The 15129-nt window shown below is 36.8% G+C and overlaps 1 protein-coding gene across 5 annotated transcripts in view; it reads left to right on the top strand.

The window, feature by feature from the left end:
* pde10a (phosphodiesterase 10A) overlaps window positions 1–15129 on the top strand; it is a 93455-nt gene that overhangs the window by 25851 nt on the left and 52475 nt on the right. For 4 of the 5 annotated variants that reach the window (XM_088609507.1, XM_088609504.1, XM_088609505.1 and 1 more), the window contains exon 1: window positions 647–1765. The exons of the other annotated variant lie outside the window; for it this stretch is intronic. In XM_088609507.1, coding sequence (XP_088465633.1) covers window positions 1180–1765 — 586 coding nt within the window. In that variant the 5' untranslated portion in view covers window positions 647–1179. Of the gene's footprint in view, window positions 1–646; window positions 1766–15129 lie in introns of those variants that run through there. 5 annotated transcript variants of the gene reach the window in all.

Here is a 15129-nt window from a genome sequence, read left to right as displayed (position 1 = left end):
TTTTTATTTTTCTATTCATATGAAAAAAAAGATGAAAACCATAGACAAAACTCAAAGTTCAAATATAGCACCCCAAACATTAATGTCTATCATGGCTTAGTTCGCAGAGACACAGACATCAAAATTTAATCAGATAATAAACACTTAATTAGGCTCTTAAACGATACACCTAAATGGGCCTAACTGTTGAGAACTTAGTAAAAACTGAATGTTTTATGTTAGCTTAAAAAACTACCGTAAATAAAATAAGGAATAACATTTTGAACCAAGAGAATGATTTAGCGAATACAGAAATACATGAGATATATCAGTGTAATTTGTTTTAAGGCTGTAAATAAAAATGTCTTCTGTGTTTAAAATATCATTTAAAAATATGTTAGTATGGGATTATAAATACCGAAGTATCTTAAATATCTAATAGACTCTTAAATGGGAAAAATGGCATCAAATTGTTTTTAACCGGTATGGGGAGGAACATTACCAACAAATTCGACAAATTCACTATTTCGCATTTAATGGATAATAGAATTCAGCTTTCGTCTACCAGTCGGGGTATTTTGCATGCGTTTTTTTCACTCGATGCAGGAGGAGACTGTAGCTTTAAGCCATCACCTTTCTGCACTGCACACACCGGCGTGTGCTGACGTCGGGGATGCATCAAACTGCAGCTGATTCCTTATTTATGTGTTTCTGGTTTATATCTCGGAGATTTCTAATAGAAATCTCATGCGGATTAAACAAGCGAAGTTGAGCCTATTGCGGTATGGCTAATGTGGACGTTTATTGATGCGAATGTCCTTTATTTTTTTTTTCTAACAAATAATCCTTTGCAACAGTTTACTTCACCAGTGGGCGGTTTCTGTCTGTCTGGCGTTCTTGTCTGAGTAAAGGGAACACATCTCTGCAGTGATTTTGCCTGCGCAGTATATTAAAAAGAAAAGAAGAGAGGAAAGCGAGCTGTGAAACTTTAGTTTAAGCGCTGTAAATGTATATTTTTTAATTTTGTATTTTAACGACCGCACGTACAATTAAACGTAATGAAATAAATAGGTTTCTTTTGCTATTGACAGTCTTGGGATTATAATTTGTTTTATGGAGTCCTTCTTTTATCGATATTTCTTCTCGTAATTCCTCTCGATGCGTCTGAAACGTCCTGCCTCGATGCTATAAAAAAGGAGGATGTCCAACCCAGAGAAATTACTCTCATCACGCCCCCAAGCGCCCCTGACGACTGGGAAACGGCACAGATGCAGCAGCAACATCCACATATACAGCAGTTTGTCTCTGGAAGGCGGCTGGGCATGTAGTTCTCCGGTTTCTGCAGCGACACCTCAAAACGGCAGCCGGGGAAGAAGCGACATCCTCGCCAGATCTGCAGCTCCCTGTTTTCCTCCATCCCCGTACTCCACGGTTTGTCCTTCGCCTTCTCCGAGCAAATTTACAGCGCTGCGGCAGCGAGGAGACGAATCGACCCTCAGCTGCAACCCGGCGAGTAGCTACGGACTCTTCTCTCTTTCCCCTCACTCCTCTCGCTCCCTTCACGGGTTTCTGCAGCCAGAGTGGCACAGACCTTACAGACCTCATCTGCAAGGGCTCTGGTCGAATCATTTTCTAAACAGCAGGACTACCTACAGCAGGAATTATAACAGAGAAACGTTTTTCTCGCTCGCTTCTCCTTCCTTGCTGTTGGAGTCAGAAATGGAAGAAGATGGTCCACCTTCTTCAAGCTGTTTTAGAAGGTTTACGGACTGTTTTCTTGGTACAAGTAGGTATTTGTTTCCATTGAACGCTAAATGAATTCTGTGGTCTATCACTGCTTAAAGTTACCCATACATTTAAAAAAAAAAACTAATCCGCGTACCCTGATAGAGGTAGTTAAAAACTTTGTTTTTGCAGGACATTCTTGTAGATTTAGTTTATGAATTGACTTGATTTTGCACAGTTTCGCTCTGCGATGTTACTTAATGCCATTTCAACAGGTACAGTAGAGTAGCACGGTTTCCGTATGTTTTTTTTTTCATGGAAAGATGGTAGTTTATGCAACTGAAAGAGCTGTTCTCCATTAGTTTTAAACCTGTGATCATATGCACACGTCAGAATTTAAGTGGCTCGTCAATGACCAAATCCATTAGAAAATAGTGGAAACCTCCTATGTAAAAGATATTAATGTGAGCAGTGTTGTGCATTTTTATTTTATTTTTTTTAATCGAAGACCAAAAAATAAGTCTAGAATCTGAACAGCATTAGCTCTAGGCTCTAGTTTACCGGGTATACTGTATAGAAACGAGTACCGATATGTGAAGGTGTTAGTTGTCAAAAAGATCCTGAGGTTCAGTAAGTACAGCGAACGACAGTACAGTATATCAACATCAGGTGGCATCAAACGTGTGTTGGAGCCCTGTTGCATTCATAAAATCCATTCGGTCTGCACTGCGCTTGACTGTACCATATCGCACGAAAACAGTTTTATCAATAATCTTAAGGTCTTGTGAGGTAAAAGTGACATGACATGCAACTCAATTTATTTCGGCCTTTCTAAGTAAATCCATTGGATTTTCATATCTGCTCATCCAGAGGTTTTGGCAGTGCCACATGATCTGGGTACCTACTCTATACAGATTTTTCTTTACCGTTTTTCAAACATAAGTATCGTGAGATGCGTCTTTTTTCACAGACAGTCCGTTCCACAGTGAACTATTTTACTCGGATATTAATCACCTCTGAACCTAGTTGACTTGTCTTTGCACTTATTCCATCACTGTACAATGTTGTATAACTGTGGATAATGCAAGTACCCTGGATAAGGGCGTCTGCTAAGCACAAATCTTATGTGCTTAAATCTGTGTGTGGTAGGACTGTGGGGGGTAGAAGGGTATTCTGAAATGGGAAATTGGGGACTAATGTCTATATGGCTATGAAAGATGGTTTTGCCTTTTCATTCTTAAAGGTTTGACTCTGTATGTCCACCTGGGTTGTCTTTCTCTTTGTACGGTTTCTAGTGTGGTTATCTTGAATGCACATCCGTGTCTTTGGTGCACTGGGCATCCCTAGTCTTGGGATGTTGGTTATTTGCCCCTGTCAGCGTGTCCTTTACAAGGATACAAGTTATGACATTTTGTCTTGTGAAGTCAGCCATGTAAAAGAATATGCTGTGCGATTCCTGTTGGTAGCCAAACACGTGTGGGACACTTGGAGATACCTTTCTGTGATACTTGTTTAGAGATTCATATTCACTTTTTAATGTGAATATGATCTGTTCACTCCTTCAGGAATATTTGTTTTGCATCTTAGATGAGTCCTGCAGTATTATGCCCTTTGGTCTCTATGGGACATTTTAAAGGAATAATTTGAACCTAAATTTCTGTTTACATGCAAACGCTAGGGGTTAACTATATTTGCTATGGCTTTTTCATGTACTGTATATGCTATGTTACTACTGTAAATTGATCAAGTCAAATCACAGCTGTACACTCTGAATTTTTCACATTTTCTTAAAGGGATTATGGGTTTAGTTACTGAAAGTTTCAGTAAAAAATAAAATATTCTGAAATTATTTTCTCTGTGCCATTTGCCTTCAATGAAAGAAAGTTATTTTAACCGTTTTCATTTTAAAGGAGAAAAAAAGGTCAGAATGTTGTTAGATTATGGCGTGACCCTGATACAAGGTCTGGTACTGCTGTTTCATTAAGATCAACATTGGCAGCTGATTAGAAAAGAGTTCAGAATAATTTCACTATTTAAGAAATATGAAACATGATTGTGTTAAGTCGTAACAGTTGTAAACCTGTGTCTAAAGCTGTGTTAACCATAAAAAAAATCCAAAATATCATCAGGACAAAAGTAAGATTTAAAAAGACAATGGGGATTAGATAAAGATTAGATAAAAATTATTTAAACTGTTTAGCTATTTCAGTAACTTCTCAAGGAACAGTATGTATTTTTAAAATCTATATTTATAAATGTTTTGTGAAATAAAAAGTAAATCTATTAAACATTTATTGTTAGTATCTTGCAGATAACTTTGTGATTGTCTACTCCTGTGTGTTTGATTAGACATAGAAGACTCGAAAGCAGTGTGAATACTGTGGTTTCCTGAATGTAGAAGTGGAAAACCTTTTTTTTTTTTCAACAGTCTCCACATTATTGCTTTGTACATCATAACACATTTGCTCTATTAAGCAGATTCAAGTACAGCTTTTGTGGTCTGGCCTGGGAACTAGAACGAAAAAAAAAAACTACGGAGAAAAGGTTGTTCATTACTTATCTATGGTTAGGCGATGATTTATGCAAAATCTTTTAGTTCCACTAGAATCTTAATCTCTAAAATGGTTGCAGACATCTTTTCAGTTGTGTTTTTATTAGGAAAATGATTTTAAATGTGAGTAAATCAAGATGTTTGTAGATTTTTTTTTGTTTAAGCAAGATAGCATAAAACATGTACACAATGTATTTGTTTTGGTTTTGTTCTTTTGTGCATGGTAAAAATATGTTGTAGTTGGACATTTAGGCCACAGAAGTACACTAGTGTAATTAATGCGCTTAGACTACATAAAAGGAAGAGAGGAACAAGAGTTGAAGTACAGACAAGTTTGATAAGACATCGAAGATTCTCCAAAATCAGCAATGAGCTACACGATTAACCATATATTTAAGCTCTCCAAGTTTGAAGTAGCTTTTATCTACAGTGCAAGTCTTAAATATAAACTGTTAGGTAATAGTCTAGCAGCATTCCTGTCTTGTAACGCTTATTTTTTACTGTGAAGTTCTTTGCAAATCTAGAATAATCGCTATACAGACGTCGGTGTGCTGAATGCGTAATACTGCACTCCTTGTGTTGCATGACAATAAGTCTGCAAAATAACAACTTCAGGTTTTTAATTCTCGTTACTGTCTGCAGAAATATTGTTGGGCCTGTGCTACTGGAGGTTTGAAATCATTAAAGAATAATTGCACAAGCTCGAGAAAGGCCTGCTGTGTGGTAATCTTGAGCATATACAGATTGTAGCACAAGGAAGGTTTAGTTGTCTGAGAATATTGATAAAAATAATTCATATACATTTTTTTGGAAATGGGTTCTGGCAGGGTGGTGTCCTACTTTTATTCTCTTAATTTAAGAATGCCTGACCTCTCTAAAGCAAGAATAAATAATTTTATTCACATGCTGATGTGGCAACTGGCATCCAACAACATTCAACCCATATTGTTTTATAATTTTAGCATTAAAATAGTAGGATGAACATGCACAAGTAATTTTTTATTACTCATTAATGGCTCAATCCGGGTGGGATTGCTTGCTTTTGCCTTAAACAGTTACATTATGAATAAAGTGTCTACACAGCATAACTAGACTCTTTAATATCCACTATGGAAATTGATATGAAAGTAATTTTTATGTATACAGTGAGATAAGATGTAGTTCTATGTAATCTATACATGTTTAGCTCAAGTTTCATTAAAGATGATACTTTGAAACATGCACAAACGAATTTGAGAGTTCATAGGATGCCGTGGTTGCACAATTTGTTAATGTATTACATTTAATCATTTTAATATTTTTAAACTGCATGCAGGCAAAGTTTTGAACCTGATTGGTTAACGCAGAGAAGGAGAGACTTGTAATGTGATGTGCACTTGATCTGGTGCCCCACACACTGATTCAAGAGGATGTGGAAAGTGCTGGCATTTTTTTCCTTTCTTGCTTCCTTACTCATTATAAAACATTTTACAATGAACATGGAATAACACTAGTATCGTAGCCTATTAGGTTCAGACGAGGCGTGATTATTGCTAGTTGAATAACACTTAATTTAAAACGAATTAATTGGTCCCCCCGTGAATTAAACAGATTACTCAGAATAGATTCATATGCTTTTGTTGCTAAAACCTCAGTGAAGTTTAAAACAAAAAATCAAAACAGGCTTTTAAACTTTTTACAAAAGAAAGTAAGCCAGTTCATCTCCATTTACTCTGGGTGTTGATTTCCGAGAAGTTTCCACAATATCCTAGCTCACCACTACATTGTGGCAGTTTAGCACCATGACGTTTAGTCAGAAACAACTTCTTTAAGGCAATTCAGTGTGTGTGTTACAGGTAAAGACCAATGTTACAGTGAAGCTAGACCCCCATTGCAGCCATGTCTGGCATCAGGAATGTCAAACAAACAAATCAAACTTTTAAAATTAATTTAATTTGTCCCCAAGGGCAAACATTTACAATACTTTTTCTGTAGCTGATGCAAAATAGTTAAACTGATTTCAGTTAATACTTTAAAAGCTTTAAAACCAATGAACTTCAGCACTGTAAAACATACTCAATAACATTTGGGCTTTAGTTGCAAATTGCCAGCTGTAAAACCTTGAGAAATCTAGAATCTGTGCCCCCATTGGCAAGTAAAAACTTCACTTTGGAATGTAGGACCTTTTATATCACATGCCTGGATGGGTCAATACAAGGTCTTCATAAATAAACACTGTGAATGTTTACAGTCACTGTAGGAGCAAGATCTGAGCACTGAGGTGAAGACAAGACTCTTAGCGTCTTAATTATGTTCTTTTCAGAATCTATATTTGTTTTTTTCATAAGGTTTAAGATTGAGTGTGTTTGATTTTCCTTTCAGTGCGTTGTTGAATTGTCAGTTTTGCTAAATTGCATCTAGGAAGCAAAATGTGTAACATGCTACCAAGCATGATATTCTAAAGCAGATTATATGGTGTTAATGATTGCATTTATAGAGAACTTTTCATCCCAAAGTGCTTTACTCATAGAAGTGATATTCTTCATCCACCACTGAAGTGCACTGCTGTACCCACTGTGGGGATGTGCAGCAGGCATTATGCACCAGCAGCTCCATGGTTAGGGATTAGGTAGAGAAAACAATACTTCATCGAGTCGATAATGGAGGAGCTTTAGAGAGGTCAGATTGTGCAAGCCCAAAGTGGAAATAATGAAGACACAGGGGTTAACGCCCAACATCTTGCTCAAATGTGACATGTTTTGCAGTAAAGTGTCACCACACTGGGGCATTGGTTTGTAGAAATTTGGATCCAGAGGAAAGAGTTCCACTTAATGTCTTATAGCAGGTGTTGGTGGACCAGTTTTTCCTTAAAGGTTTTCAAAGTTGTCCTTAGAGATTCCCCATCCTCATACTGACAGGACTAACTCTTGCTTAGATACTGAGATCAGATGGGATCTAGAATGTGGCTAGACCTGAGCATGAGAGTTGATTTCCAACATTATGTGTGCTGTTTATAGTTTTCCATTTTAATTTCAACTGTTGTAGCTGACATAATGTTGTCTACACGTGAAGATTACTTAAACACAAAATGCCGTATGATGTTAAAGTGGTTTTTGACCTCTTCTCTTTATTGTAACTTCTGTGTTAACGTTTTCCGAATATGTACTGTATAGTAGTCGGCTCTATGAACGCTTTACAATGTAAATTTAAGTCCTTTATACAGTTAAGTACTATACGTAGATTGCAGTCAAGCAACCTTATTGTGGTACAGTAGCTATCAATAAAAAGTAGAAAGATGCTTCTAAATTGTGATCCTTCACTGTATGTACAGGCAGTATAAATGAGGAAAAAGGTGTTTCATTGTTGAGTCAGAGCTGTCAGAACTCTTAATTTCCTTTTCTATTTGTGACATGCAGGGCATGTAAAAATGATCATACTACAGCACTCACTGGGAAGACAGTATGATGTAAGGGTGGCTGGGTGGTAATGTGATTGTAGAAAAACTTTACAGTACTTCACTCTATAGAAAAGAAAAGTAGTAAGGACAAATCCATTACACGGAGCTCTGTTTGACTTCTTTTGTTAATTTCTAATAACAGAATTAAATGTAAATGTACAAAACTGCAGATTGTTATGTTTTTCTTCAAAGTAAATCTTTTATAATTTTAGACTTTATTTTTTGTATGAAGTGCTTTCTATTTAATTTCCAATGCCTGAACTGTAGTTGTGCAATCTGATCATAAACCACAAAGATTATGAAGGTCCCAGGATTTTATTTTTCTTTCAGTTGTAATTTTAACTGCTGGTCAGCTGCTCATTTATTGATACAGCTTTGTCTAAGGGGAGATGAAGGCGAGTTTGACATCTCAGTTGAGGATTCTGACTTTTAAAATCACTTTAAGCTTTGAAAGCCAAAGCCATTATGTTTAAAAAAAAAATCAAGTTCCTTTGAATGTGAAGTCTAAAGCTTTCAAAGTGAGTTTTCACGTAAATTTTTGATTTGACAACCCTGATGCACGTCTGCACACGTTATTAGAGGTCAGAAAGTGAACTAGTTCCAGTAGTGATTTGATCTGACAGACTGTAAAACCTGAATTTAAAATGTAGGAAGTGTTTCATTTAATGCAGAAGAGAGGATGGATCACTGCTCTGAACTTTTCAGCATGTACGGTGCTTCCTGTCAGCGTTTCTTTCCTTTAATTAACATCATTTTGACTAAAGCTCTGTAACAGCAGTTAGGAGGTCTGTAGTTTGGTATGTTTCTGAACTGGGAGTATTTTAGGAAATTTTTGCAGTAATCAATGGAACACTGCTTTATGAATGCAGCGTGATTCATCTTTGCACATTGTTGCCTTTTGAGTAAAGTTTCAGAATTATTTTTGTACTAGGTCTTTGAACAAAAGACAAAATGTTCATTAATAACCCATCATCTGAAGGCAGTGTATTTACATCCCTTTGAAGAAGGAGATTATCCGGCTACATCCCCTGTACACGTAGGCGAATTGTAAAGTGATTTTATAAGTTAAATATAACGCACTGCTTGATGATGTATTAAGATACCCATTCAACCCTAGACAAAAAACTTCTCAGAATTTCCTGCAGACAGTTTCTTTGGTTGTTGATTTGATGGAAAATCTAAACATTTGTAGTTATTTGCAGTTTTATAGGGTGGTATTCTTGAAAACTTTGTTCCAGGGGTGTGGGAGTACAAGTGCTGATGGAACCGTATTCTGACTCTAAGGTTCCATTCTGGTGATGGTCCTGTTTGTATAACATGTGGTACAGAATTTTAATATTTATCACATGGTCTTTTAGATATTGTATTATTTCTGGCTTTGTGTCTGCCTACTTGCCAACCACAAACAGTAACTGAGCTTAAATAGATCTTGGAATCATTTAGATTTGAAAACTGATAAAATGTGTCTGCCGCACGTGTTGCTGTTTCATTACAGTGCTGGAGATAAGGAGGCCAAAGTTTGCTGCATCTAGTGTTGCAAGGTTGGTTGCATACCAGACATTCCAGTTCATTCCACCACAGGATTTGTGTACAACCAGCTGTTGTAATTGTTTCCATCCATCTCTTATCAGAAAGTCTCTTATTCCTGCCAATGGGTCACGGCAACTTTGAGCTTAGGCCACAAGGCAGCACTATAAGCTGGAAAGGACCCCTCTGTTTATTGTTTCCATCAACAAAACTGATTAAATTATATAATCAAACACCTAGGTGTATCAAACACTTGCACTGGAACCAATTGGAAGATTTGTTTGAAGGACGCAGATCTGACTGCCTCTACCAAAAAGCAAGTCTATCAGATCTCTTTATTAGAGGGAAATGTTTTCGTGCATATTAAAATTTTTGGATACTGCAGTTTCTATCTCCACCCACCAGAGGGGACTTATTGCCTGTTAGTGTCTTGTGGCTTTTCTAGCTGCGAGAGGGTGAGTCGACCTTAGAACTGCCACTGCCATTGACTTAAGCGCGGTCCTTCTTCATTGGCCTTGTCAGGCGATGTAGCCATTAACATTTTTCAAAGAAGGAGACAGACACTGTTTTACCTGAGCAGTTAGTTAATTCTGGAAAGATGGTGGAAAAATACGTTTTATGGGCACTGTAATTATTTGTTTTTGCTGCCAGATAAATACAAAGGATCCATCATTCATTCTTTACATTGCCATAAGTATCCTGTTGTTGTCCGTGTCAGATGTGTTTGCTCTGAATACCCAGTCTTTATCTTCTTAACTTCTTTCTCAGTGACGCAGAGTCGTCTCTTTAAAAAAAAAAACATCTCCTGAAGATCTACAAAAAGCTGCTGAATTGGTCCAATTAAGCCAGTAACTAGTTAGTTTGTTAAAACCTGAGTTGGAATAAAAACCCAAAGACACGCTGGCCACCCTGGTCTAGGACGCCATTGATTTAAGGAAAGATGTCGATTTTAAGAAGGGATGGGGAGCATCTGTGCACATTTTCCAACTTTTACTTTTGTTTGAAGGATACATGATCAAAATCCATAGGCTCTATTATTAAATTAAAAAAACAGCACATTTTTTTGAATAACTGTAGCTTAATGTATCACAAAGTGCATTGCTAACTTCTGTGATTTTAAGGGAATTTTAAGTGTATTTTAATACTCCTGCTAGGTGGCTATTGCAAAATATCTATTAATAGTTTCCTGTTATCATGGAATTTTATATGCCTTTAACATAATGCTTGTTCTCCATTCCTGCTTTTTCTGCATGCTTATGAATGTATCTGTGTTATGTACAGTTTGAGAGTCCTCTTAGAATTCTATAGAGGAATAGAGTAAATAAGTCCCAATTTATCATCATTTCGAATTTCACTGATGGAATAGCTTCAACAGCGTGGCTTGACAATGACTTTGGCCACAACATGTAGACCTCAGTGTAATTGCAGACTGCTCAGAAGTCACCACATTACTGCAGTGTTTCTCACCTTTTGTGTTTGTGGACAGTAAAGATTGATAAGGGTATGTCAAGGCCCATGAAGGAGCTGACTCTTTTTCTACCCTGTATTTCTTGTCCCTTTTCATTGACTCATTTGGTCAGTTTCCCCTGCTCACATTACATGGGAGCAGTAAATATGCTGATGTTCCAATTTCCCTTTTGGCTAAAGGATGTACTATTATGGAAACATAACGGAAACCTGATCTCTTTTTTATAAGCATCATCTGTTCAGTTTTAATTGATCCAAAGCTGATGCAGACAAATTGAGAACTTCACTTTAACTGCAGCACAAAGGTTTAGCTTATGTTAGTATCTTAAAATGCATTGTTTGCTGCTGCTTATGAACAGTTGCCAACAGGAAATTCATATTAACTGAAAATGGTCCTACAGGCAATAGGATATCTTTATATTTAACTTTTTAAACATGTTTTATCCGATTTAGATGTATGGATGTATAATCGTTTATTATTCTTCTCATTTCTGTCAGTAGTGTTCAAATCCTGTATTTGAGTAATGATCTTTACACTTCTCTGAAAGAGATACCTATCACTAAGGATAAATATACGTACTATGCTTTTGGACTATTATTATAACTCCACAGTTTTCACATGGTATTTTATGGTTGCTGCAGTAATTTGTTAAGGAGAAAAAAATCACAACACAAAAACTGCTGACTTCAGTACTTCCCTGCATTTTCGTGTCTGAAAATGTCTGGGCTTCTAATCAATTAGAGTCTGCAATACAGCTTTGTCCAGATTTTTCCAGATGTCCAAGAGAACATCAGTCAGTGTTTTTATAGCCTAAAATGGTCAGAGATCAGTGGGGGGAGGGGTGTTTAAAGACTCAGCTACCCCTGCATCGTGTTTGACATATTTGAAAATAAATGTTTGGTGAGTAAGGAGTTACTGAAACAAAGAGCTTCAGCTATGATGATAAATACCATAGACTAACTCTCTGTATGCATGTTCTCAAAACTCAGGAACCTTGAGAAATTCACATCCATCGTTTTGAGTACATCCTGCTTTGCATATGTTACTAAATAGCAGGCTAGAAACTTGAGAAACTAAGTGATTGTGTTTAGGGTTATTACGGCAATTTAACTGAAGTACCTGTGTCTTAGATCCATAGTAAATGTAAAAGCTTTTTGTAATCAGAACCACCTAAACAATACACCACACGGTTTTTGTAGAAAAGTACTGTTTTCTGACAAAAGCACTGTAAAGGTGCCAAATGCCAACATCTGTGTACACAGTTGTAGGATTTTGATTTAGGATCAGTTAAAAGAAGAGGTCATGTATATCTGAACTTGAACAAATATTAACTTGTTGTACAATGTAGTGCCCACAATGCCTTAATTAATCAACTAGGCTAAAAAAGTTGCATTTTCAGTTAAAGGTTAAAGACATTATGAAAAAAACAAAAAACACAGAGTGAAATCTGATTGTGTACTTATTGTGCACATGCCTTATCTTGTTTTAATGTTTCTTTTTATAGTTCATACTTTTTACATATAGAGATCAGGCCTTTTTACATTGTAGAGATCAATTACAGTACAGGCCTGTATCCTAGTAACACCAAGCTACATATTAGCTTTAAAGTTTATTCTGTTATTTGAGTCTGTGATACTGGGAAAAAACATTATTTCTACTAATGACAAAGAAAAAACACATAAGAGGAAGGCTACTACTTAAAAAAAATACATCCTGGTTTTCTTGATCCATCAACCTGATGTAAAGTCAAGTTTAAATATCATGTGCCCATTAAAGAGTGTGGTCGCAAATCTAGACGTTCTGGGTGCAAATCTGAGTTTACTGAAATTTGTAGCAAGAAAGTAAAAGAAAAATATTAAGGAACAAGACACATTTTAACTGTCTTCAGTGAGTCTTTCTTATTGGTGTCATGAATGTTCTTTAGACAGCTATTTTTTCCCAGTTCTGAAAAACAACAAGGTGCAACGTGATGGTTAAAAAAGAATAAAGTCCATACTTGAGTTCAGGCTAGAGCTTTCCTCATTTTCCCATAGTGTTAAGTGATTTTAGAGTACACTGTTTTCCAGCTGTGTAGGAGGGTAGTTGTTGCAGGTTTTCCCCAGCAATAATGGTATCCATTTATACAGCTGAATGGACTAGAACAAAAAAGCACTAAGCAGTGACCATCGCAGGTATGTGAATTTACAACCTGAACGTAAAGGCCCACACACTAGTCTTAGAGACTTCTAAGAAAGAACAAGGTTTTACGGAAAAAATCTGTGTGATTCTTTGCCTAATGCCGATGTGCTTTGGCCATATGTCAATTTTGTAATCTTATTTCAGGCAGATGTGAAAAACACATAGAGTAACCTTCACTGCCTGTGACCTGGAATTGTCCCACGGGGGTCTCAACACTCTTGTCCCCTCCATCCTTTAAATCTTCTCACTTCACTGTCCAAAAACACTAAAACCCCTCTACAGATAAGATAAGAAACACATGGTATTGAGCTTCTTGCCAGGGAGTCCCAAGTGAACTTGCTGACGCACACAAACCCCCTCCTGATGTCAGACAGCTGAAAAGAAGCGCCTTGGCAGAATGCCCTTGACAGTGAGCCAAGCGAACTTCAGTTTGAAAGAGTGGATTTTATTAAAAACGAGTTTATAGCATCAGTGCTTTTATATTTAAAACGCCCAGTGTCCTTTGGTATCTTTCTTTTTTGGTTGTTGTTGTTTCCTCAGGTATTTTAAAAGATGCATAATAACATGCAGTGCTTGATTTTTCATCGATGGGGTCATGGTTTAGCAGTTTGCTTTTGAATTAAAATGTTATCAGAATTAAGGACAGTTATTGTTTCTGGTACAAAATGTTAAGAATTATTTCAGTAGGGGAAAAGGTATAGAATGTTCCACATTTTGTCAGTGTGAATACTTTTTTTTTTTAGATGCGCTTAAAAGCAAAGAGCTTTCCATGATGATATTTGCATTCACTGGTTTGCTAAAACCCCAGTTTGTTTTTGCCAGGTCATGGTTTTCTCTTGTCTTAAAATGTGAAAAGGATGGTGCTTTAAATATCAGTTTCTGAAGTGAATCTAAGTAATGTCATTTATGGCGTACATCAGCAGCACAAGTTTTATTGTAAAAAGGAAACGGGACACATTTTCGGAGAAGCAATAAACTTTCTCCTCAATAAAATTTTTGTTCTTAAATTCGGTCTCACCCCAGTTCACTCTTCCATTTGAACTGTTTCTTTTGTTTGCACTTGTGGCCTTTCTGATTTCCTCTCTAGAATATTTTGTGTACCTCCTTTGCTCAAAGTAAGAAGTAAAGAAAGGAGTGAGCGCGTGTGTTTTTGATTAGTACACTAAGAAACAGTACTTGTCTTTGTCCTCGCGGTTAAACCCTGAAGAACAGTCTCATTAAAGCCACGACTGCTGGTAACAATACAAAGCAATTGAAGGAACATTCATGCTTTGAGTAATGTGACCTTCTCATGCTAGTGACCTTCGATATATCTGAGATTAATATAGATATCAGATAAAGTATCGCCACTAATATTGTTTAAATACAATGATTTACGTATCACTACTTATAGTATGTCTGTGTAATGTTTGACTTGTATATTCTCTTGTAGACTTAAAGTACAGTATGACTGTGTAAAGTGAACCACTTATAGAAGTGAGAAAAGTAGTTGCAAGGTTTGTTCTAGGAAAGTAAGAAATGTAGATATTTTTTTGTACGTTGCTCTTTTTTTGGGGTGACAAGCTGATAGACATAATGTAGACAAACGCCCATAAGAGGAGTTACAAACGAGAGGAGGCTATTCTCTGCTGCTTTAGAAAAAAAAGACTGTGTTGGAAAGATGAGGTTTTTTTTTAGATGAGTTTAGCAGTAAATTCCTGGATATATTTCAAAAAGGGAAGTGTTTTTTAGTGATCCTTGAAGGTGTTTGGGTTCAGGTGTAAGTGAGGGCCGACAAGCACTAAAGCCGGTACTTGAGGGGAAGAGTTAGGAGGCTGGTCCTGGGATGGGGGTTAAAGGAATGTTTTGCCTTCTAGTTGGCCCCCCTTAAAATGGACAAAAGCTCCAGGAGCTGGAGGAGGCTCCTCACTAGAATAATCATGAGTCCTAGGTGTGTGAAGGGTGGGATAAAGGATTAGAAAAGGGGGACTCCTGTGTGAAGTAACCTTTGGTCTAGAGAAACGGTTCTCAAAAGCATCGTCATTCCAGTGATGCCATTATGAGGATGAATCTCAACTTTCCCAGATTAACAGTGCCTTGGTTATTTTTAAAAGGAAAATCTTAGTTTTCTTTTATGGTCATTTTCTTTTCACTTGTCCCCTGATACAACTTTATGATGCTGTATAGTGGGATTTCATTACGTCAATCTTTGTAAATAGGAAATGTATTTCATTGCTGTGTCTGTTATTCGGGTAGAATAGAAATGGAAGAATGCGCAATCAGAGG

This window comes from Lepisosteus platostomus, chromosome 17 (assembly GCF_059453375.1).
Source record: "Lepisosteus platostomus isolate fLepPlt1 chromosome 17, fLepPlt1.hap1, whole genome shotgun sequence".
Lineage (NCBI taxonomy): Eukaryota > Metazoa > Chordata > Actinopteri > Semionotiformes > Lepisosteidae > Lepisosteus > Lepisosteus platostomus.
Note: the sequence above shows the minus strand (reverse complement) of the source record. Positions and strands in the feature narration are given on the sequence as shown.